This window comes from Pezoporus flaviventris, unplaced genomic scaffold (assembly GCF_033815535.1).
Source record: "Pezoporus flaviventris isolate CSIRO_AGI_PZ_B2104156 unplaced genomic scaffold, CSIRO_AGI_Pfla_v1 ptg000253l, whole genome shotgun sequence".
Taxonomy (NCBI): Eukaryota; Metazoa; Chordata; class Aves; order Psittaciformes; family Psittacidae; genus Pezoporus; species Pezoporus flaviventris.
In genome coordinates, this window is record NW_026892800.1 from 1,084,714 (window position 1) to 1,107,507 (window position 22,794).

At 62.6% G+C, this 22,794-nt stretch overlaps 3 protein-coding genes and 1 non-coding gene across 5 annotated transcripts in view; 3 read left to right on the forward strand and 1 right to left on the reverse strand.

Moving 5' to 3' along the window:
• The window catches only part of TMEM167B (transmembrane protein 167B), a 154,832-nt gene extending 152,875 nt beyond the window's left edge, over positions 1-1,957 (forward strand). The window contains exons 3-4 of the mRNA XM_061442851.1: positions 363-494; positions 1,792-1,957. Coding sequence (XP_061298835.1) covers positions 363-494; positions 1,792-1,874 — 215 coding nt within the window. The 3' untranslated portion in view covers positions 1,875-1,957. The remainder of the gene's footprint in view (positions 1-362; positions 495-1,791) is intronic.
• SHISA4 (shisa family member 4) overlaps positions 1-22,794 on the reverse strand; it is a 71,658-nt gene that overhangs the window by 17,927 nt on the left and 30,937 nt on the right. The window lies entirely within an intron of this gene.
• On the forward strand, positions 3,804-4,132 carry LOC133263179 (small Cajal body-specific RNA 2). Its single transcript, XR_009741450.1, has one exon. It is a non-coding gene; the product is annotated as a small Cajal body-specific RNA 2 (non-coding RNA).
• Positions 6,737-22,728, forward strand: ELAPOR1 (endosome-lysosome associated apoptosis and autophagy regulator 1). Of its 2 annotated transcripts, none has more exons than XM_061442847.1 (22): positions 6,737-6,894; positions 10,589-10,709; positions 10,807-10,999; positions 12,570-12,717; positions 13,971-14,051; positions 14,254-14,359; positions 14,434-14,583; positions 14,708-14,796; positions 14,898-15,075; positions 15,503-15,631; positions 15,703-15,793; positions 15,891-15,996; positions 16,101-16,238; positions 16,315-16,569; positions 18,092-18,265; positions 19,133-19,289; positions 20,316-20,412; positions 20,495-20,596; positions 20,786-20,912; positions 22,074-22,252; positions 22,400-22,565; positions 22,638-22,728. In XM_061442847.1, exons 1-22 carry the CDS (start codon positions 6,802-6,804, stop codon positions 22,704-22,706), a joined length of 2,949 nt encoding a protein of 982 aa, XP_061298831.1. In that variant the 5' UTR covers positions 6,737-6,801; the 3' UTR covers positions 22,707-22,728. The 2 variants fall into 2 exon arrangements, with proteins under 2 accessions (XP_061298831.1, XP_061298832.1); XM_061442848.1 differs by having other exon boundaries at positions 22,674-22,723.

Here is a 22,794-nt window from a genome sequence, read left to right on the forward strand (position 1 = left end):
CTGTGTCCCTATGGGGTCTATGGTCCCTATGGGGTCTATGGGTCCCTATGGGGTCTGTGTCGCTATGGGGTCTGTGTCCCTGTGGGGTCTATGGCTCCCTATGGGGTCTGTGTCCCTATGGGGTCTATGGTCCCTATGGGGTCTGTGTCCCTATGGGGTCTATGGTCCCTATGGGGTCTATGGCTCCCTATGGAGTCTGTGTCCCTATGGGGTCTGTGTCCCTATGGGGTCTATGGTCCCTATGGGGTGTGTGTCCTATGGGGTCTGGGTCCCTATGGGGTCTGGGTCCCTATGGGGTCTATGGCTCCCTATGGGGTGTGTGTCCTATGGGGTGTGTGTCCTATGGGGTGCGTGTCCCGCAGTGTACTCCCTGGACGGGCTGGTGGTGTTCGCGCTGCTGCTGGTGTGCACCTGCGCCCACCTGCGCCACGTGCCCCGCATCAAGGGCTGGCTCCTGAGCGAGAAGCGCGGCCTCTGGGGGGTCTTCTACAAGGGTCAGTGGGGCCGGGGGGGCAAGGGGATGGGACATGGGGATGGGGATGGGAACATGGGGATGGGAACATGGGATGGGGATGGGAACATGGGGATGGGAACATGGGGATGGGAACATAGGGTATGGGGATGGGAATGGGACATGGGGATGGGAACATGGGGATGGGGATGGGGACATGGGATAGGGACATGGGGTATGGGAATGGGAACATGGGGATGGGGATGGGAACATGGGGATGGGAACATGGGAACATGGGGATGGGGATGGGAACATGGGGATGGGAACATGGGAACATGGGGATGGGGATGGGGATGGGATATGGGGATGGGGACATGGGGATGGGGATGGGTACATGGGATATGGGGGTGGGACATGGGATGTGGGGTATGGGGATGGGAACATGGGATATGGGGATGGGACATGGGGTATGGGGATGGGATATGGGGATGGGGATGGAGACATGGGGATGTTGATGGGACATGGGATATGGGGATGGGAACATGGGATATGGGGATGGGAACATGGGGATGGGGACATGGGGATGAGGACAAGGGGATGGGGACATGGGGGATGGGGATGGGAACATGGGATAGGGGGATGGGGATGGGAAAATGGGGGATGGGGATGGGAACATGGGATATGGGGATGGGGACATGGGGGATGGGGATGGGGACACGGGATATAGGGATGGGGACATGGGATATAGGGATGACGACAAGGGATATGGGGATGGGGACATGAGATGGGGACGCAGGATATAGGGATGGGGATGGGACATGGGATACGGGGATGAGGACATGAGGATGAGGACAAGGGGATGGGGACATGGGATATGAGGATGGAGATGACAACATAGGGATTTGGACATGGGGATGGGACATGGGATACGGGGATGGGGACACGGGGATGAGGACATGGGGATGGGGACACGGGATATAGGATGTGAATGGGGACGTGGGGGTGGGACATGGCCTATGAGGTTGGAGATGAGGACATGGGGCTGGGGAGATGGGGCTGGGGAGATGGGATATAGGGATGGAGATATTGGGATGGGGACATGAGGACGGGGAGATGGGATATAGGGATGAGGATGAGGACATGGGGATGCAATGTGGACACAGGGGTCCAGGATGGGGCTGTTGAGGTTCGGGATGGGGACACGGGGGTCTGGGATGGAAGAGTTCGGTCTGGGATGAGGCTTTTGTGTTCCAGGGCAGGGGGGGTGGCTCTGGGATGGGGCCATGGGGGGGTCCCGTCCCGTCCCCCCCAAAACCTGACCCCACTCTGCCCCCCCACAGCCGCCGTCATCGGCACCCGCCTGCACGTGGCTGTGGCTGTGGCCTGCGTGCTCATGGCCTTCTACGTGCTGGTGGTGAAGTGACCCCCCCCTGCAGCGGTGACGGCCACAGAGAGCCCGGTACCACCCCCCGGCGCCCCACAGCCCACCCGGACCTATGGGGGGGTGCCATGGGCCAAAGCCCTCCTTAGACCCCCCCCCCCTTTGTGGGGCACCTCTGCACCCTTGGGGTGAACGATGGGACCAGGGGCAGACCCAGCTGTGCCCCATGGGCACCTTGTCCTGATGCTGAACCCAATGGCTCACAGGGGTGCAGCCTCCTGCCATGGGGACTTGTGGGGCTGGGCCCCCCCCCCCTCCGCCAGTGGGATGTCCATCCATGGGGGGGTCTGTCCCCTGTGCCCATGGGTTTGTCACTGCCCACGTTGGGAATGCTGGAGCACGGCCTGGAAATAAAGCTGGGGCTCCCCTATGGGCAGCAGTGGTTGTGTGGGGCAGGGGGGCTGCTATGGGGCTGGTTGTTGGGGGGTCCCATGGGGCTGGAGTCCTGGCGGGTGGAAGGCGGGTGTTGGCAGCTACTGGTCAAGGTGCTGCTGTGGGGCTGGCTGCCATGGGGCCAGGGGCTGCGGGGCTGGTCCCTGTTGGCAAAGGGGCTGCCATGGGGCTGGGGGTCCCATAGGGTGGGGGACTGGCAGCTGTGGGGTCCCATAGGGCAGGGGCCTGGCTGCTGTGGGGTCCTATAGGGCAGGGGGCTGGCTACTATGGGGTCCCATAGGGCAGGGGGCTGGCTGCTATGGCGTCCTATAGGGCAGGGGCTGCTATGGGGTCCCATATGGCATGGGGCTGGCTGCTATGGGGTGCTATAGGGCAGGGGCTGCTGTGGGGTCCCATAGGGCAGGGGCTGGCTACTATGGGGTCCCATAGGGCATGGGCTGGCTGCTGTGGGGTCCTATAGGGCAGGGGCCTGGCTACTGTGGGGTCCTATACGGCAGGGGCTGGCTGCTATGGGGTCCTATAGGGCAGGTGCTGGCTGCTATGAAGTCCTATAGGGCAGGGGGCTGGCTGCTATGGGGTCCTATAGGGCAGGGGCTGCTGTGGGGTGCCATAGAGCAGGGGCTGGCTGCTGTGGGGTCCTATAGGGCAGGGGCTGGCTGCTATGGGGTCCTATAGGGCAGGGGCTGCTATGGGGTCCCATAGGGCATGGGGCTGGCTGCTATGGGGTCCTATAGGGCAGGGTCTGGCTGCTATGGGGTCCCATAGGGCAGGGTCTGGCTGCTATGGGGTCCTATAGGGCAGGGTCTGGCTGCTATGGGGTGCCATAGAGCAGGGGCTGGCTGCTGTGGGATTCTATAGGGCAGGGGCTGCTATGGGGTCCCCAGTAGTTGTGGGGCGTGGCCTCCTCCGATGGGGGGGAGAGGGGGCTGGGGCTGTGATTGTGCGAGGGGGCGGAGGGGAGCGTGGGTCCTCCCAACCACCAGGGGGCGCAGTGGGGCGGGGGCGGGGCCGGGCCTTGCCACGCCCTTTCCCATCGTGCTCCAGGCGGGCGCGCCATAAACTGGCGGCGGGGGGCGAGCGGCGGGTGCGTGAGCGTGCGGGTGCGAGGAGAGCACGTGAGTGTGCAGGGGGAGCACGTGAGTGTGCAGGGGGTGCGTGTGCAAGGAGCGCACGTGAGTGTGCAGGAGGAGCACGTGAGTGTGCAGGGGGTGCGTGTGCAAGGAGAGCACGTGAGTGTGCAGGGGGAGCACGTGAGTGTGCAGGGGGTGCGTGTGCAAGGAGAGCACGTGAGTGTGCAGGGTTTGCGTGTGCAAGGAGAGCACGTGAGTGTGCAAGGGGGGCGTGTGCAAGGAGCGCACGTGAGTGTGCAGGGGGTGCGTGTGCAAGGAGAGCACGTGAGTGTGCAGGAGGAGCACGTGAGTGTGCAGGGGGTGCGTGTGCAAGGGGGGCACGTGAGTGTGCAAGGAGAGCACGTGAGTGTGCAAGGGGGGCGTGTGAGCTTGCGTGCGTGTGCAAGGGGAGCACGTGTGCGTGAGTGTGCAAGGGGTGTGTGTGCAAGGGGGGCGTGTGAGCTTGCGTGTGTGCAACGGGTGTGTGTGTGTGTGTGTGAGCGTGAACGTGCGTGTGCAAGGGGCGTGCAAGGCCGCGGTGCCCCCCCCTCCCCTTTCCTCCCGGCTCTACACGTTGATCTTATTCGATCGGCCCCGGCCGAGATGAGAAGAGCGGCGCCGCGAAGCCCCTTCCCCCGCCCCCGGGGCGCTGTGCGGCGGCGGCCCCGGCCCGGGCGGGATGAGTCGATCAGATAGGCGAGGCGCTGAGCCGCTGAGCTGCTGCCGAGTCTGACCCGCGGCCACCGCCACCGCCAACGCCGCGCCGGGAGCGCGCACACCGGGGGAGGACCACGGGGACACGCGGGATCCCCGTCCCTGCAGCGCCCCCGTGCGGGCGGCGGTGGAGCCGTGACCCTGATCCGTGCGCCCGGTACCCCGTGGGATCATGGAGCCAACCAGGCTGGGAAAGCGCTTTCAGCTCGTCCGGTCCAACCTCGGTACCGGCACTGCCAAGGCCACCACTGACCCATGGCACTGAGCGGGTGTGAGCACTTGCAGGGACGGTGCCTGCAGCCCTGCCCTGGGCAGCCTGTTCCAATGCCTGAGCACCCTCTGGGGCAGGAATTGTTCCTCAGCTCCATCTAAACCTGCCCTGGGGCAGCTTGAGGCCGTTTCCTCTTGTCCCATCCCTTGTTCCCTGGGAGCAGAGCCCAGCCCCTCCTGGCTCCATCCTCCTCTCAGGCACTTGTAGGCAGCCATCAGGTCCCCCCTGAGCCTTCTCTTCTCCAGCCTGAACCCCCCAGGTCCCTCAGCCCTTCCCCATCACACTTGTGCTCCAGGCCCTGCACCAGCTCCATTCCCTTCTCTGGCCCCACTCCAGCACCTCAATGTCTCTCTTGCAGTGAGGGGCCCAGAGCTGAACACAGGATTCGAGGTGCAGCCTCACCAGTGCCCAGCGCAGGGGCACAATCCCTGCCCTGGCCCTGCTGCCGCACTGGTGCTGATCCAGGCCAGGATGCTGGGGGCTTCCTGGCTGCCTGGGCACGAGCTGCTCGTGTTCAGCTCCATCACTCAGCATCCCCAGCTCCTTTCGCATGAGCAGTTTCCAGCCGCGCTTCCCCAAGCCTGGAGCGTTGCAGGGGGCTGTTGTGGCCCAAGTGCAGGACCTGGCACTTGGCCTTGTTGAACCTCATCCCACTGGCAAAGCCCATGGACCCAGAAGTGACACCGATCACCACTGCTTTGAGCTTGGCCACCCAGTGAAGGGTCCTCCTGAACAGGCCATGGGCAGCCGATGCCTGCAGGAGAGCACTGGGGACAGTGTCAACGCTTTACTGAAGTCCCTGTCCCCATCTCCCATCTCCCCCTGTCCCTGTGTGTCCCATATTCCTGTATACCATATATATATCTGTATACCATATTCCATATCCCCATGTCTCCATGTGTCTCCTGTCCCTATATCACATGTCCCCATATCCCATGTCCCTGTGTGCCCCATGTCCCTGCATCCCATGTTCCCATCTCCCTGCATCCCGTGTTCCCATGTGTGTCCCGTATCCCTATATCCAATGTCCCTATATCCCTACATCCCATGTTCCCATGTGTGTCCCATGTCCCTACATCCCGTATCCCCATCTCCCTACATCTCATGTTCCCATGTGTGTCCTATATCCCTATATCCCATCTCCCTACATCTCATGTTCCCATGTGTGTCCCATATCCCTATATCCCATCTCCCTGCATCCCGTGTTCCCATGTGTGCCCCATGTCCGTACATCCCATGTTCCCATGTGTGTCCCATATCCCTATATCCCATCTCCCTACACCCCATCTTCCCATGTGTGTCCCATTTCCCTATATCCCATGTTCCCATCTCCCTACACCCCATGTTCCCATGTGTGTCCCATATCCCTATCTCCCTACATCTCATGTTCCCATGTGTGTCCCATATCCCTATCTCCCTACACCCCATGTTCCCATGTGTGTCCCATATCCCTATATCCCATCTCCCTGCATCCCATGTTCCCATGTGTGCCCCATGTCCCTACATCCCATGTTCCCATCTCCCTACACCCCATGTTCCCATGTGTGTCCCATATCCCTATATCCCATCTCCCTGTATCCTGGTGCCCCTTGCCCTAAACATGAGCTGGGACCATTCCCGCGATGGGGTCTGTGTGTGAATTCACTCCCGGTACCAGGCAGGGATGGAGGGGGGGGGGGGTGGAGGGGGTGATTCCTGGTGCCATTCCCGGGATCACGCTCCCGGTGCCGGGCACCGCCGAGATAACGATGCTGGATGCTGCCGGGATAACGATGCTCGGCGCTGCCGGGATAACGATGCCGGATGCTGCCGGGATAACGATGCCGGATGCTGCCGGGATAACGATGCCGGGTGCTGCCGGGATAACGATGCCAGATGCTGCCGGGATAACGATGCCGGGTGCTGCCGGGATAACGATGCCGGGTGCTGCCGGGATAACGATGCTGGATGCTACCGAGATAACGATGCTCGGCGCTGCCGGGATAACGATGCTGGATGCTGCCGGGATAACGATGCTGGATGCTGCCGGGATAACGATGCTGGATGCTGCCGGGATAACAATGCTCGGCGCCGCTCCCTCTCCGGCGCTCCCACGATAACGGCGCCGTTCCCGTTGTTCCGTTCCCGCTGTTCCGTTCCCGTTGTTCCGTTCCCGCTGTTCCGTTCCCGCTGTTCCCGTTCCCGTTGTTCCGTTCCCGCTGTTCCGTTCCCGTTGTTCTGTTCCTGTTGGTCCCGTTCCCGTTGTTCCGTTCCCGCTGTTCCCGTTGTTCCCGTTCCCGTTCCCTCCGCTCGGCCGCGGGGCGGGGGCGGGCGCAGGTGCCCGCAGGTGCGCGCACGGGGCCGGGCCGTTGAGCGGGGTGGGGGGGGGGGGGCGGAGCCCGTGCCCGGTGCTCGGGGCCCACTCGGGGCCGAATCCTGCGCCATGGCCGGGGCCCGCTGGGCGCTGCTGGTGCTGAGCGTGGCGGCCGCCGCCGGGAGCGGCGATGCCGGGGAGCGGCTTCACGTCTGCAAGGAGGTACCGGAACGGGGGGGGTCTGTAGGGTGTGAGGGGTCCATATAGGGTGTGTGGGGTCCGTATAGGGTGCGGGGGGTCCTCTATAGGGTGTGAAGGGTCCATATAGGGTGAGGGGGGTCCATATAGGGTGCGGGGGGTCCTCTATAGGGTGCATGGGGTCCATATAGGGTGCGTGGGGTGCATATAGGGTGTGGAGGGTCCCTATAGGGCGTGTGGGATCCATATAGGGTGTGGGGGGTCCCTATAGGGTGCGAGGGGTCCCTATAGGGTGCGTGGGGTCCATATAGGGTGTGGGGTCCCTATAGGGTGCGTGGGGTCCATATAGGGTGTGGGGTCCCTATAGGGTGCGTGGGGTCCTCTATAGCGTGTGGGGGGGTGTCTCTGTAATGGGTGTGGGGTCCCCTATAGGGTGTGTGTGTGGGTCTCTATAATGAATGTTGGGTCCCCTATAGGGTGTGTGGGGTCCCTATAGGGTGCGTGGGGTCCATATAGGGTGGGGGGGGTCCTCTATAGGGTGCGTGGGGTCCTCTATAGCGTGTGTGGGGGTGTCTCTGTAATGGGTGTGGGGTCCCCTATAGGGTGTGTGTGGGTCTCTATAATGAATGTTGGGTCCCCTATAGGGTGTGTGGGGTCCCCTATAGGGTGTGTGTTTGGGTCTCTATAATGAATGTTGGGTCCCCTATAGGGTGTGTGGGGTCCCCTATAGGGTGTGTGGGGTCCCTATAGGGTGCGTGGGGTCCATATAGGGTGTGGGGTCCCTATAGGGTGCGTGGGGTCCATATAGGGTGTGGGGGGTCCTCTATAGGGTGCGTGGGGTCCTCTATAGCGTGTGGGGGGGTGTCTCTGTAATGGGTGTGGGGTCCCCTATAGGGTGTGTGTGGGTCTCTATAATGAATGTTGGGTCCCCTATAGGGTGTGTGGGGTCCTTATAGGGTGTGTGGGGTCTCTATAATAGGTGTGGGGTCTCCTATAGGGTGTGTGCGGTCCCTATAGGGTGTGTGGGGTCCATATAGGGTGTGGGGGGTCCCCTTTAGGGTGTGTGTGGTCCATATAGGGTGAGGGGGGGTCCCCTATAGTGTGTGTGGGGAGTCTATAATGGATGTGGGGTCCCCTATAGGGTGTGTGGGGTCCCCTATAGCGGGGGGGGGGGATGTCTCTATAATGGGTGTGGGGGTCCCTATATTATGGGGGGGTCTGTGTAGTGTGTGGGGTCCTTATAGCAGGGGGGGTCCTTACAGCATTGGGGGTTCCCTATAGTGTGGAGCATCCCTATAGCATGGAGGGGTCTCCTATAGTGTCTGTGTGGGTTCCTATAGCGGGGAGGGGGGGGTCCTCTATAGGTGTGGGGGGGTCCCTATAGTTGGGGTGGCTCCACCCTTGCCAAAAGGGGGTCCCATGGAGGGGCTGTCACCTATAGGGAATGTATGGGCTGGGCTGTGCTGCTTATAAGGGGGGGGGGGGGTGCTGCAAAGGGTCCCCTATAGCAATGGGATGGATAAGGGGGGGTGTCTGTGATGCTGCGAGTGATCCTGGGGGGGTCCATGAAGTCCCCACATCCCGGTTGGATTCTGACACTGGGGGGACATCGTGGTGTCCCCAAACCCCAATGGGGTGGAGGGGGGGGGTCACCCATGTCCCATGGGCTGGTCCCAGCCTGGCCCAGTGGGGACAAATTGTCCTGTGAGGGGAAAGGGGGGGAGGCTCTGCTCACCCCATGGGGTGTTCCCCATCCCGTCCCCCCCCCTGAGGCCCCACGGCTGCTTTCATCTGGGTTTGTGATCCGGTTTTCCACGTGTGTTTGTTCCAGAGCCGGGAACAATGGGATGGGGCTGGCTCCCGGCCCAAGGAAACACCCCCATGGGGGGGGATTGTGTCCCTTGTCCCCATCCCTCTCTGGGGACAGCCCCAAACACCCCCCCCCCAGGGTGAATTGGGTCAAAGGATTGGGATTTAAGGGAAAATTCAGTGCTTTTGTACAGGGGGGGAGGTTTGGGAAGAGGGGAACGAGCTCCTTCCTCCCATGGGAATCCCTCCGGAGCCAGGGCTGCTGCTGCACCCATGGGTGCTGGTGGCACCCAAGCTCTGTGTCCCCAGCCCAGGCTGGGGGCCCCTGAGATGCCAGAGCCAGCGGCATCGGCCTTCGCCGGGATTAATGGCTCCGGTTGGATGCGGCTCCTTGGTCTGGAGCCAGGCCCAGCCCGGAAGGTCGCAGTGCCCCGGCTCTGATCCTGCCGGCGGCACCGCCGGGGTGCTGCCACCAAAGGGGCCTTCCAAGGAAGGGTGCTCCCAAGGGATGGCTCTCCCAAAGGAGGGTGCTTCCCATGGAGGGTGCTCCTGATGAAGGGTGCTCCCAGCAAGGAATCCGTGCGATGGAGGGCGCTCAGGTGGATGGAATTCCCAACGGAGGGTGCTCCTGAGGGAAGGTTTTCTTGATGGGGGGTGCTCCCCATGGAGGGTGCTCCCCATGGGGGGTGCTCCCAGTGGAGGATGCTCCCGATGGATGGTGCTCCCACCAAAGGGTCCTTCCAATGGAGGGTGCTCCCAATGGAGGGTGCTCCAAATGGAGGGTGCTCACAACGGAGGGTGCTTACAACAGAGGGTGCTCCCAATAGAGGGTGCTCCCGATGGAGGGTGCTCCAAATGGAGGGTGCTCTCAATGGTGGGTGCTCCCAATGGAGGGTGCTCCCAATGGAGGGTGCTCTCAATGGTGGGTGCTCCCAACAGAGGGTGCTCTCAACGGAGGGTGCTCTCAACGGAGGGTGCTCCCAATGGAGGGTGCTTCCAATGGAAGATTCTCTCAACAGAGGGTGCTCTCAACAGAGGGTGCTCCCAATAGAGGGTGCTCTCAACGGAGGGTGCTCCCAATGGAGGGTGCTTCCAATGGAAGATTCTCTCAACAGAGGGTGCTCTCAACAGAGGGTGCTCCCAATAGAGGGTGCTCTCAACGGAGGGTGCTCCTAATGAAGGGTGCTCCCAATGAAAGATGCTTCCAATAGAGGGTGCTCCCAATAAGGGGTGCTCTCAATGGAGTGTCCTCCCAATGAAGGGTGCTCCCAATGAAGGATGTTCCCAATGGAGGGTGCTCCCAATAGAGGATGCTCCCAATGAAAGATGCTTCCAATAGAGGGTGCTCCCAATAAAGGGTGCTCTCAATGGAGGGTGTTCCCAATGAAGGGTTCTCCCAATAAAGGATGCTCCCAATAGAGGGTGCTCCCAATGAAGGATGTTCCCAATGGAGGGTGCTCCCAATGGAGGATGCTCTCAACGGAGGGTGCTCCCAATGGAGGGTGCTCCCAATGGAGGGTGCTCCCAATAAAGGGTGCTCCCAATGGAGGGTGCTCCCAATGAAGGGTGCTCCCAATGAAGATGCTCCCAATGAAGGATGCTCCCAATGGAGGATGTTCCCAATGGAGGATGCTCCCAATGGAGGATGTTCCCAATGGAGGGTGCTCCCAATGGAGGATGCTCCCAATGGAGGATGTTCCCAATGGAGGGTGCTCCCAATGGAGGATGCTCCCAATGGAGGATGTTCCCAATGGAGGGTGCTCCCAATGAAGGATGCTCCCAATGGAGGCTGCTCCCACCAAAGGGCTCCCCTTGGGGGGAAGGGGCATGCATTCCACCCCACCTCCCCCCCCCCAGCACCCCACAGCGCTCCGGGGCCGCAGCTCCCCGTGTGTCTCCTCTCCCGCAGTCCGAGTACCACTACGAGTACACGGCGTGTGACAGCGCGGGCTCGCGGTGGCGGGTGGCGGTGCCGCACACACCGGGGCTCTGCACCGGGCTGCCGGACCCCGTCAGGGGCACCGAGTGCTGTAAGGCCGGGATGGGTGGGAGGAGCAGTGGGGTGGGGTGTGGGTGCCACATTGGGGTGACCCCTGTGTTGTGTGTGTGTCCCCCATCCCGGTGCAGCGTTCTCCTGCAGGGCAGGCGAGTTCCTGGACATGAAGGCGCAGCGGTGCCGGCCCTGTGCCGAGGGCACCTACTCCTTGGGTACCGGCGTCCGCTTCGATGAGTGGGATGAGGTGCCCCACGGCTTCGCCAGCGTCGCCACCAGCCTGGACAGCGATGACGGCTTTGGGGACGCGGTGGAGAACTGCACGGGGTGAGGGCCGGAGCCAGCGGTGGGGCTGTGGATGGGTACGGCATCAGTGGGGCTGGAGGGGGGATGCAGCATCAATGGGGCTGGAGGAGGTCACAGCATCAATGGGGCTGGGAATGGTCACAGCAGCAGCAGGGCTGGAGTGGGTCACAGCATCAACAGAGCTGGAAGGGGGACACAGCATCAGTGGGGCTGGAGGGGGGACACAGCATCAATGGGCCTGGGAATGGTCACAGCATCAACAGAGCTGGAAGGGGGTCACAGCATCAATGGGGCTGGAGGATGTCACAGCATCAGTGGGGCTGGGAATGGTCACAGCATCAATGGGGCTGGGAATGGTCACAGCATCAGCAGGGCTGGAGAGGGGTCACAGCGTCAGCAGGGCTGGAAGGGGGTCACAGCATCAACAGGGCTGGAAGGGGGTCACAGCATCAATGGGGCTGGGAATGGTCACAGCATCAATGGGGCTGGAGGAGGTCACAGCATCAATGGGGCTGGGAATGGTCCCAGCATCAGCAGGGCTGGAGAGGGGTCACAGCATCAGCAGGGCTGGAGAGGGGTCACAGCATCAGCAGGGCTGGAAGGGGGTCACAGCATCAACAGGGCTGGAAGGGGGTCACAGCATCAATGGGGCTGGGAATGGTCACAGCAGCAGCAGGGCTGGAAGGGGGTGACCGCATCAGCAGGGCTGGAAGGGGGACACAGCATCAGTGGGGCTGGTAATGGTCACAGCATCAGTGGGGCTGGAAGGGGGACACAGCATCAGTGGGGCTGGGAATGGTCACAGCATCAGTGGGGCTAGAAGGGGGTCACGGTGTCAGTGGGGCTGGGAACGGCCACAGCATCAATGGGGCTGGAAAGGACTCTGGAGATCATCGGGTCCAGCTCCTCCAGAGGAGGAGTTTCCCCCCCACAGGGTGCTGCTGGGGGCTCATCTGCCCTGGCACAATGGTGACGGTGCAGCAGTGAGCAGGATGGGTGCTGTGACCCCTCTATGCGTGGGCAGCACCCCATTTCCTGCTCCCCCCCACTCCCTCCATCACTGTTCCCTGGGGGATGATGCTCACAGGGTGCTACCAGGACCCTATGGGTGGTGAGCCCCCCCCAGCCCCAAGGGACCCCCACACCCTCGCAGAGGGAGCACCCATGGGCATCCCCACAACCTTTATCTTCCACCATGGGGCACCCACAGCAACCAGCCCTCCTCGCAGAGGGAGCACCCATGGGAGTCCCCCGACCTTGAACCGGCACCGGGGCCCTTTGGTGCTGGCACCATCCAACCCTGCCGGTACCGGCGGCTCCGGTGCTGCCGCGGCTGCTGCAGCCTTTATGCAACTTGCAGATGTAACCTCCTTCCAGCAGCGCTCCCATTATTCATCCAGCAGCTCCGGTGCGGGATCCCTCCTCTTCCTCCTCCCCATTGCCTCTCACAGTGCCAATGTCCTCCAGGGACCACCGTGCAGTGACACATCCCCAAGCCCCCGTTCCCAGCACCACCTCCCTGCCCCTTTGGCACCATCCTCAGCACCCCATGGTCCATGCCGGTGATGGGGATGTCCCGTTCCCCCCCCAGGTCAACGTGGGTGCCGCTGGGGGACTACGTGGCCTCCAACACGGATGAGTGCACGGCCACGCTCATGTACGCCGTCAACCTCAAGCAGTCGGGGACCGTGTCCTTCGAGTACCTCTACCCCGACAGCAGCATCGTCTTTGAGTTCTTTGTAGGTGATGGGTGCAAAGGGGGTGTCCCTGGGGGCAATGGGGTGTCCCTGGGGTCAATGGGGTGTCCCTGGGGGCATTGGGGGTGTCCCTGGGGTCAATGGGGTGTCCATGGGGGCATCGGGGGTGTCCCTGGGGTCAATGGGGGTGTCCCTGGGGGCAATGGGGGTGTCCTTGGGGGCTATGGGGGTGTCCCTGGGGGCTATGGGGGTGTCCCTGGGGTCAATGGGGTGGCATTGGGGGCATTGGGGGTGTCCTTGGAGGCATTGGGGGTGTCCCTGGGGTCAATGGGGGTGTCCCTGGGGACAATGGGGGTGTCCTTGGGGGCAATGGGGTGTCCCTGGGGACAATGGGGGTGTCCCTGGGGTCAATGGGGTGTCCCTGGGGGCAATGGGGGTGTCCCTGGGGTCAATGGGGTGTCTCTGGGGACAATGGGGGTGTCCCTGGGGTCAATGGGGTGTCCCTGGGGACAATGGGGGTGTCCATGGGGGCATCGGGGGTGTCCCTGAGGTCAATGGGGGTGTCCTTGGGTGCATTGGGGGTGTCCCTGTGGTCAATGGGGGTGTCCCTGGGGTCAATGGGGTGTCCCTGGGTGCAAAGGGGGTGTCCCTGGGGTCAATGGGGTGTCCCTGGGGACAATGGGGGTGTCCTTGGGGGCAATGGGGTGTCCCTGGGGTCAATGGGGTGTCCCTGGGGACAATGGGGGTGTCCATGGGGGCATCGGGGGTGTCCCTGGGGTCAATGGAATGTCCCTGTGGTCAATGGGGTGTCCCTGGGGACAATGGGGGTGTCCATGGGGGCATCGGGGGTGTCCCTGAGGTCAATGGGGGTGTCCTTGGGTGCATTGGGGGTGTCCCTGGGGTCAATGGGGGTGTCCCTGTGGTCAATGGGGTGTCCCTGGGGTCAATGGGGTGTCCCTGTGGTCAATGGAATGTCCCTGTGGTCAATGGGGTGTCCCTGGGGTCAATGGGGTGTCCCTGTGGTCAATGGAATGTCCCTGTGGTCAATGGGGTGTCCCTGGGGGCATTGGGGGTGTCCCTGGGGTCAATGGAATGTCCCTGTGGTCAATGGGGTGTCCCTGGGGTCAATGGGGTGTCCCTGGGGGCATTGGGGGTGTCCCTGTGGTCAATGGGGTGTCCCTGGGGGCATTGGGGGTGTCCCTGTGGTCAATGGGGTGTCCCTGGGGTCAATGGGGTGTCCCTGGGGTCAATGGGGTGTCCCTGGGCACATGGGGATCCTCGCACCACTCCCGCAGGTGCAGAACGACCAGTGCCAGGCCACGGTGGAGGAGTCGCGCTGGATGCGGACGACGGAGAAGGGTTGGGAATTCCATAGCGTGAGTGAGGAGCATGGGGGGGACGTGACGTGGGGGGGGGGGGGTCCCTCATTGCACCCCCCAGGTCCTTTGTCCATCCCCTGTGAAGAAGATGCCCCATGAGGGTGGGTGCTGGCAAAGGGGGGGGGGGGGGTAAATCCTCACCCCCCCCCATCACCCCCCCACCCATGGGTGCTGACCCCCATCACCCCTCTCCATCCAGGTGGAGCTGAGCCGCGGGAACAACGTCCTCTTCTGGCGCACCACGGCCTTCTCCGTGTGGTCCAAGGTGCCCAAGCCGGTGCTGGTGAGGAACATCGGCATCACCGGTAGGTGCAGGGCGCAAGGATGGATGGTGGGGGTCCCCCCATCGCCCCCATCACTGAGCCCCGTCCCGTGCCAGGGGTGGCCTTCACCTCCGAGTGCTTCCCTTGCAAACCCGGCACCTTCGCGGCCGCCGCCGGCTCCTCCTCCTGCCAGCCCTGCCCCGCCGACACCTCCTCGGGCAAAGGGGCCACCTCCTGCCAGCCCTGCGAGCCCGGCAGCTACGCGGGTGAGCGGGGACACGGCCCCCCCAAGTCCCATCCCCACACCGTGCCCGTCTTCCCCCCTATGGAAGCGGAGGGGGACGGGACGGACACGACACGGGGGTGATGCGAGCATCCCCATCCCCACAGAGCCCGGCTCAGCCTCCTGCAAGCCGCGGCCGCCCTGCACGGACAAGGATTACTTCTACACTCACTCTGCGTGCGATGAGCACGGGGAGGTACGGGAAGGGGAAGCGGGGAGTTGGGGGGGGGGACGGGACCGTTCCTTGTGTGTGTCCCCCCCCCCGGTCGCGCTCAGCCCCCGGGCTCCGCTCCGCAGACGCAGTTGATGTTCAAATGGGCTGAACCCAAGGTGTGCAGCGAGGAGCTCCCGCAAGCGGCCAAGCTGCCGCCGTCGGGGGGCCGGACCCGGTGCCCCCCCTGCAATCCCGGCTTCGCCGCCGTCAACGGCTCCGCCTGCCAGCCCTGCCCGCTGGGTTCCTACTCCAACGGCTCCGGTACCGCTGTCGCCAACGGGGCACCCCCGGTTCTGTGCCGGGGCTGGGTCGTTGGGCTCCCAATGTCAGCTCCGTTGTAACCCCCCAAGGGGTGGCCTCAGGGTGTCGGGGGGTTGGCGGGTTCCATCCCGCTGCTGGGTTCTCCCCTCCTGTCCCTATGGCTGCAGAAAGGGCATCGCTGTCACCGGCCCCTGGGTGCCTTGTGCCCACCCCGGGGCTGGGCTGTCCCCTCCTGTCCCCACGGCTCTGTTGAGGACATCACTGTCATCACCTCATCCCCGGGGGGTGTTGGTGGGTTCCATCCCCGTGCTGCCTTCTTGGGGTCCCCTCAAGATGTCACCATCATTGTCCCCAATGGGTATCATGGGGGGGGGGGGGGAGCTGTTGGGTACCACCACGGCTCCGTGCTGTCCCCTCCGGTCCCCAGGCTGCCTGAGCTGCCCCGCGGGCACGGAGCCGGTGCTGGGGCTGGAGTACAAGTGGTGGAACGTGCTGCCCCCCAACATGGAGACCACGGTGCTGAGCGGCATCAACTTCGAGTACAAGGGGATCGCAGGTAGGAGCCGGCTGCCCCTAGCGCTGGGCCCTGCCCGGGGACCCCCTCGAGCCCCCACCGTGTCCCTGCAGGCTGGGAGGTGGCCGGGGACTACATCTACACGGCAGCCGGAGCCTCCGACAACGACTTCATGATCCTCACGTTGGTGGTGCCCGGCTTCAGGTGAGGTGGGGAGCGGGGGCACCAGCACCCACAGAGGGACCCAATGGGGTCCCAATGCTGCTGTCGTGTCCCCCCCCCCCCCCCGTGCTGTCCTCAGCCCCCCAAGCCCGGTGCTGGAGGATGCGGAGAGCAAGGAGGTGGCCAGGATCACCTTTGTCTTTGAGATGATCTGCAGCGTGAACTGCGAGCTCTACTTCATGGTGGTGAGCGGTGGGACCCGGCTATGGGGTGTGGGGGGGGACACACACACTTTGGGGGGTGTATGTGTGGGGTGGGGGGTCCCACCATTGCCGCACGCCCACCCAAGGGCATCAACTCCCACACCAACACCCCGGTGGAGACGTGGACGGGCCCGCGGGGGAAGCAGTCCTACACGTACGTGGTGGAGAAGAACGCGAGCATGAGCTTCACGTGGGCTTTCCAGCGCACCCCGTACCACGAGGAGGTGAGGAATGGGGTGTCCCCCATCCCCATCCCCATCCCCATCGGGTGCCATGGGTGACGGGTGCTGTCCCCGCCAGGGCCGGCGCTACACCAGCGACGTGGCCAAGCTCTACTCCATCAACGTCACCAACGTCCTCGGGGGGGTGGCTTCCTTCTGCCGGCGCTGCGGCCCCGAGGCCGCGGGGTCCTGCACCCCCTGCCCCCCCGGGCACGTCATGGAGCATGGGGCGGGCGCCTGCCGGCCCTGCCCCCCCGGCACCTACCTGCGGGGTCACCCCTCCGATGGGCTCCCCGCCTGCCAACCCTGCGGGCCCGGCACCTACAGCAACCAGGTGCCTGGGGAGGGGGGGGCATGGGGTCTGGGTCCATGGGATGGGGTCCATGGGGTCTGGGTTCATGGGATGGGGTCCATGGGGTCTGGGTCCATGGGATGGGGGTCCATGGGGTCTGGGTTCATGGGATGGGGGTCCATGGGGTTTGGGTCCATGGGGTGATGTCCATGGGGTTTGGGTTCATGGGATGGTGTCCATGGGGTTTGGGTTCATGGGATGGGGGTCCATGGGGTGATGTCCATGGGGTCTGGGTTCATGGGATGGGGTCCATGGGGTTTGGGTTCATGGGATGGTGTCCATGGGGTTTGGGTCCATGGGATGATGTCCATGGTGTCTGGGTTCATGGGATGGTGTCCATGGGGTTTGGGTTCATGGGATGGGGGTCCATGGGGTGATGTCCATGGGGTCTGGGTTCATGGGATGGTGTCCATGGGGTTTGGGTCCATGGGATGGGGGTCCATGGGGTGATGTCCATGGGGTGATGACCATGGGGTTTGGGTCAATGGGATGGTGTCCATGGGGTCTGGGTTCATGGGATCGGGGTCCATGGGATGGGGGTCCATGGGGTGATGTCCATGGGGTGATGACCATGGGGTTTGGGTCAATGGGATGGTGTCCATGGGGTCTGGGTTCATGGGATGGGGTCCATGGGGTTTGGGTTCATGGGATGATGTCCATGGGGTTTGGGTCCATGGGGTGATGTCCATGGTGTCTGGGTTCATGGGATGGTGTCCATGGGGTCTGGGTTCATGGGATGGGGGTCCATGGGGTGATGTCCATGGGGTTTGGGTCCATGGGATGGTGTCCATGGGGTTTGGGTCCATGGGATGGTGTCCATGGGGTCTGGGTTCATGGGATCGGGGTCCATGGGATGGGGGTCCATGGGGTGATGTCCACGGGGTTTGGGTCAATGGGATGGTGTCCATGGGGTTTGGGTTCATGGGATGGGGGTCCATGGGGTGATGTCCATGGGGTCTGGGTTCATGGGATGGTGTCCATGGGGTTTGGGTCCATGGGATGGTGTCCATGGGGTCTGGGTTCATGGGATGGGGGTCCATGGGATGGGGGTCCATGGGGTGATGTCCATGGGGTTTGGGTCCATGGGATGGTGTCCATGGGGTTTGGGTCCATGGGATGGTGTCCATGGGGTCTGGGTTCATGGGATCGGGGTCCATGGGATGGGGGTCCATGGGGTGATGTCCATGGGGTTTGGGTTCATGGGATGGGGGTCCATGGGATGGTGTCCATGGGGTTTGGGTTCATGGGATGGGGGTCCATGGGGTGATGTCCATGGGGTTTGGGTTCATGGGATGGGGGTCCATGGGGTGATGTCCATGGGGTCTGGGTTCATGGGATGGGGGTCCATGGGATGATGACCATGGGGTGTGGGTCCAAGGGGTTTGGGTCCATGGGGTTTGGGTCCATGGGGTTTGGGTCCATGGGGTCTGGGTCCATGGGGTGATGCCCACGGGTGATGACGCCCATGGGTTGGGTGCCTCCGGGTGGGTGCCGCTCTGCGCAGCTCCGCTCGCTCTGTTTCAACAACTGCTCGGCCGCGCTGCCGCTGCGGGGCCGCCTCCTCCGCTTCGAGTTCCCCAAGATGGCGGCGGCCGCGGGGCTCAGCACGGGCCCGGCCTTCACCCCCCGCGGGCGGAGGTACCGGCATCACTTCCGGGTCAGCCTCTGCGGGCCGCAGGTGCGGGGAGCACGGGGGAGGGAGGGAGGGATCACGTGGGGGGGGAGAGAGCACGTGGTGGGGGGAGAGATCACGTGGGGAGGGAGAGAGCACGTGGGGAGGGAGCACGTGGGAGGGAGAGAGAGCAGGTGGGGGGGAGAGAGCACGTGTTAGAGAACACGTGTGTGTGAGAACACGTGTGTGTGCGTGAGCATAACGTGTGTGAGAGAACGTGTGTGTGAGAGAGCGCATACATGTGTGGGTGAACATACGTGTGGGTGAACATGTGCGTCTGAACGTGTGTGCGCACACACATGTTCACACGTGTTCATACACACACGTTCACGCATGTTCACACGCACATGTTCACACACGTTCACACACAAGTTCACACACATGTTCACACGCACACACACGTATGTTCACACACATGCTCTCACACACATGTTCACACATGTTCACACACACACCTACCTATGTTCACACACATGTTCACACGCACACAGGTTCACACACACACGTATGTTCCCACATGTTCACACACACAAGCACACATGTTCACACACACATATGTTCACACACATGTATGTTCACACATGTTCACACGCACACACACGTATGTTCACACACATTCACACACATGTATGTTCACACATGTTCACACGCACACACGTATGTTCACACACGTTCACACACATGTATGTTCACACACACGTATGTTCACACACGTTCACACATATGTATGTTCACACACACGTATGTTCACACACGTTCACACACATGTATGTTCACACACACACGTATGTTCACACACGTTCACACACATGTATGTTCACACACACGTATGTTCCCGCCCCCACGGCCGTGCCCACACGTGTGCTGTGGCAGGGCCGGAAGGCGGCCGCCTGCAGTGACAACGTGACGGAGGCGCGGCGCCGCGTGGTCACGGGTTACGTGTGCCAGGCCACGCTCGTGCCCCCCGACCGCCCCCACCGCCAGGGCCCCATCTCCTCCCAGCCCATCAGCCTCGGGGACCGCATCCTGGGTGAGCGCCATGGACCCCATCCCCATGGACCCCATCCCTATGGACCCCATCCCCATGAACCCCATCCCCATGAACCCCCATCCCCATGGACCCCATCCCCATGGACCCCATCCCTATGGACCCCATCCCCATGAACCCCATCCCCATGGACCCCATCCCCATGGACCCCATCCCCATGAACCCCCATCCCCATGGACCCCATCCCCATGAACCCCATCCCCATGGACCCCATCCCCATGGAACCCATCCCCATGAACCCCCATCCCCATGGACCCCATCCCCATGGACCCCCATCCCCATGGACCCCATCCCCATGGACCCCATCCCTATGGACCCCATCCCCATGAACCCCATCCCCATGGACCCCATCCCTATGAACCCCATCCCCATGGACCCCATCCCCATGGACCCCATCCCCCGGGACCCCATCCCCATGGACCCCATCCCCATGAACCCCATCCCCATGGACCCCATCACCATGGACCCCATCCCCCGGGACCCCATCCCCATGGACCCCCATCCCCATGGACCCCCATCCCCATGGACCCCATCCCCATGGACCCCATTCCCATGAACCCCATCCCCATGAACCCCATCCCCATGGACCCCATCCCCCGGGACCCCATCCCCATGGACCCCCATCCCCAGGGACCCCCATCCCCCGGGACCCCATCCCCATGGACCCCCATCCCCAGGGACCCACATCCCTATGGACCCCATCCCTATGGACCCCCATCCCCATGAATCCCCATCCCCAAGGACCCCCCATCCCCAGGGACCCACATCCCTATGGACCCCATCCCTATGGACCCCATCCCTATGGACCCCCATCCCCATGAATCCCCATCCCCAAGGACCCCCAATCCCCAGGGTCCCCCCCATCCCCATGGACCCCATCTCCAGGGACCCCATCCCCAGGAGCCCCTGTTCCCCAGAGACCCCATCCCCAGGGTCTCCCCCATCCCCAGGGACCCCTCATTGCCATGGGGTCTCCCCCCATCCCTATGGGACCCCCATGTCCCCCAGGTGTCACCACCAGCTCCACCCTGGACGGCATCACATCCCCTGCGGAGCTCTTCCCCCCGGGACACCCCGACCTGCCCGACATCATCTTCTTCTACCGGTGGGTGCCCCCCCCCTCTGCCCCTAGGGACCCCTCCGTGCCCCCCATTGACCCCCATGTGTGTGTGTTCCCCCCCCCCCAGGTCCAATGATGTGACACAGCCGTGCGGCTCCGGCCGCGCCACCGCCATCCGCCTGCGCTGTGACCCACTGCGCCCTGGGCCCGGCACCCTGAGCGTGCCCAGGTGGGTGCTGGGGGGGGGGGGGGGGGGCTCTGGGGACCCCCAACCCCTGCCCACCCCATGCGGTGCCGCCTGGGTGCATCCCGTGGGTGCTTTGCCCTGGGGATGCCGCCTGTGCCGTGCCCCCCATCCCCGTGTTGGCACCTCCCCAAATGACCCCCCATGGTTTTATGTGTGTGTGTGTCCCACCAGCAAATGCCCCGAGGGCACTTGTGACGGCTGCACCTTCCACTTCCTGTGGGTGACGGGTGAAGGGTGCCCCCGCTGCTCCGCCAGCCACTATCGCCCCATTGTCAGCGCTTGCCTTGGTGGCGTCCAGGTATGACCACGACCAGGGTGTGACCATGACCATGGTATGACCATGACCATGGTGTAACCATGACCATAGTGTGAGCATGACCATAGTGTGACCATGACCATGGTGTAACCATGACCATAGTGTGAGCATGACCATAGTGTGACCATGACCATAGTGTGACCATAACCATGGTGTAACCACGACCATAGTGTGACCATGACCATGGTGTAACCATGACCATAGTGTGAGCATGACCATAGTGTGACCATGACCATAGTGTGACCATAACCATGGTGTAACCACGACCATAGTGTGACCATGACCATGGTGTAACCATGACCATAGTGTGAGCATGACCATAGTGTGACCATAACCATGGTGTAACCACGACCATAGTGTGACCATGACCATGGTGTGACCATAACCATGGTGTGACCACGACCATGGTGTGACCACGACCATGGTGTAACCACAACCATGGTGTGACCATGACCATGGTGTAACCATGACCATAGTGTGAGCATGACCATAGAGTAACCATGACCATAGTGTGACCACAACCATATGTAACCATGACCATGGTGTGACCACAACCATAGTGTAACCATGACCATAGTGTGAGCATGACCATGGTGTGACCACAACCATACGTAACCATGACCATAGTGTAACCATGACCATGGTGTAACCACAACCAGAGTGTAACCATGACCATGGAGTGACCTCAACCCTGGTGCAACCACAACCATGATGTGACCACGACCATGGTGTGACCATGACCGTGGTGTAACCACGACCATGATATAGCCACAACCATGGTGCGACCACCACCATCATGTGACCACAACCACGGCGTGACCAGAACCATGGTGTAACCACAACCATGGTGTAAGCACAACCATGGTGTGACCATAAGCATGGTGTAACCACAACCATGGCATAACCACTACCATGGTATGACCACCACCATCATGTGACCACAGCCACGGTGTGACCACAACCATGGCATAACCACGACCATGGTGTGACCATAACCATGGTGTAAGCACAACCATGGCATAACCACGACCACGGTGTAACCACGACCATGGCATGACCGCAACCGTGGTGTAACCACATCCAGCAGAGCCACCCCACTGCTGTCCCCAATGGCATCCCCCCATCCCATTGCTCCCCCTGCAGAGAACCACCTACGTGTGGCGGGAGCCGCGGCTGTGCCGGGGCGGTCGGGGCCTTCCGCTGCCGGTGACGCGGCCGTGCCGGAGCGCCGATTTCTGGCTGAAGGTGGGGATCTCAGCGGGCACCGGCGCCGCCGCGCTCTTGGCCGCCCTCGCCGCCTACTTCTGGAAGAAGAACCAAAAGTGAGCGGTGCCCATGGGATGGGATGGGATGGGATGGGATGGGATGGGATGGGATGGGATGGGATGGCATGGGATGGGATGGGATGGGACGGGAACGGGGACGTGGGGATGGGAACCACCATTAACCGGCGCGCGGTGCACCCATAGGTTGGAGTACAAGTACTCCAGGCTGGTGATGAGCGCGGCGGCCAAGGAGAGCGAGCTGCCGGCGCCGGACACTTGTGCCATCATGGAGGGGGAGGACGCGGAGGACGATGTGGTTTTTGCTACCAAAAAGTCCCTTTTTGGCAAAATCAAGTCCCTGACGTCGAAGGTAAAGGGGGGAAGGGGGGGGGGGGAACCGCGGCACGAGCCCGCCCCACACCGCGCTTCCCCGTCCCCACAGAGGCTGCCGGATGGCTTCGACTTGGTGCCGCTCAAGACATCATCCGGTGGCAGCGCCATGGAGCTGTGATGGGTGCGGGGGTCCCCATCCCCGTGTCCCGGCCCCCCCCCCCCCCCCCAAACCGTGGCCTTAGGGACCTGCTTCCAGGCGGTTCCTG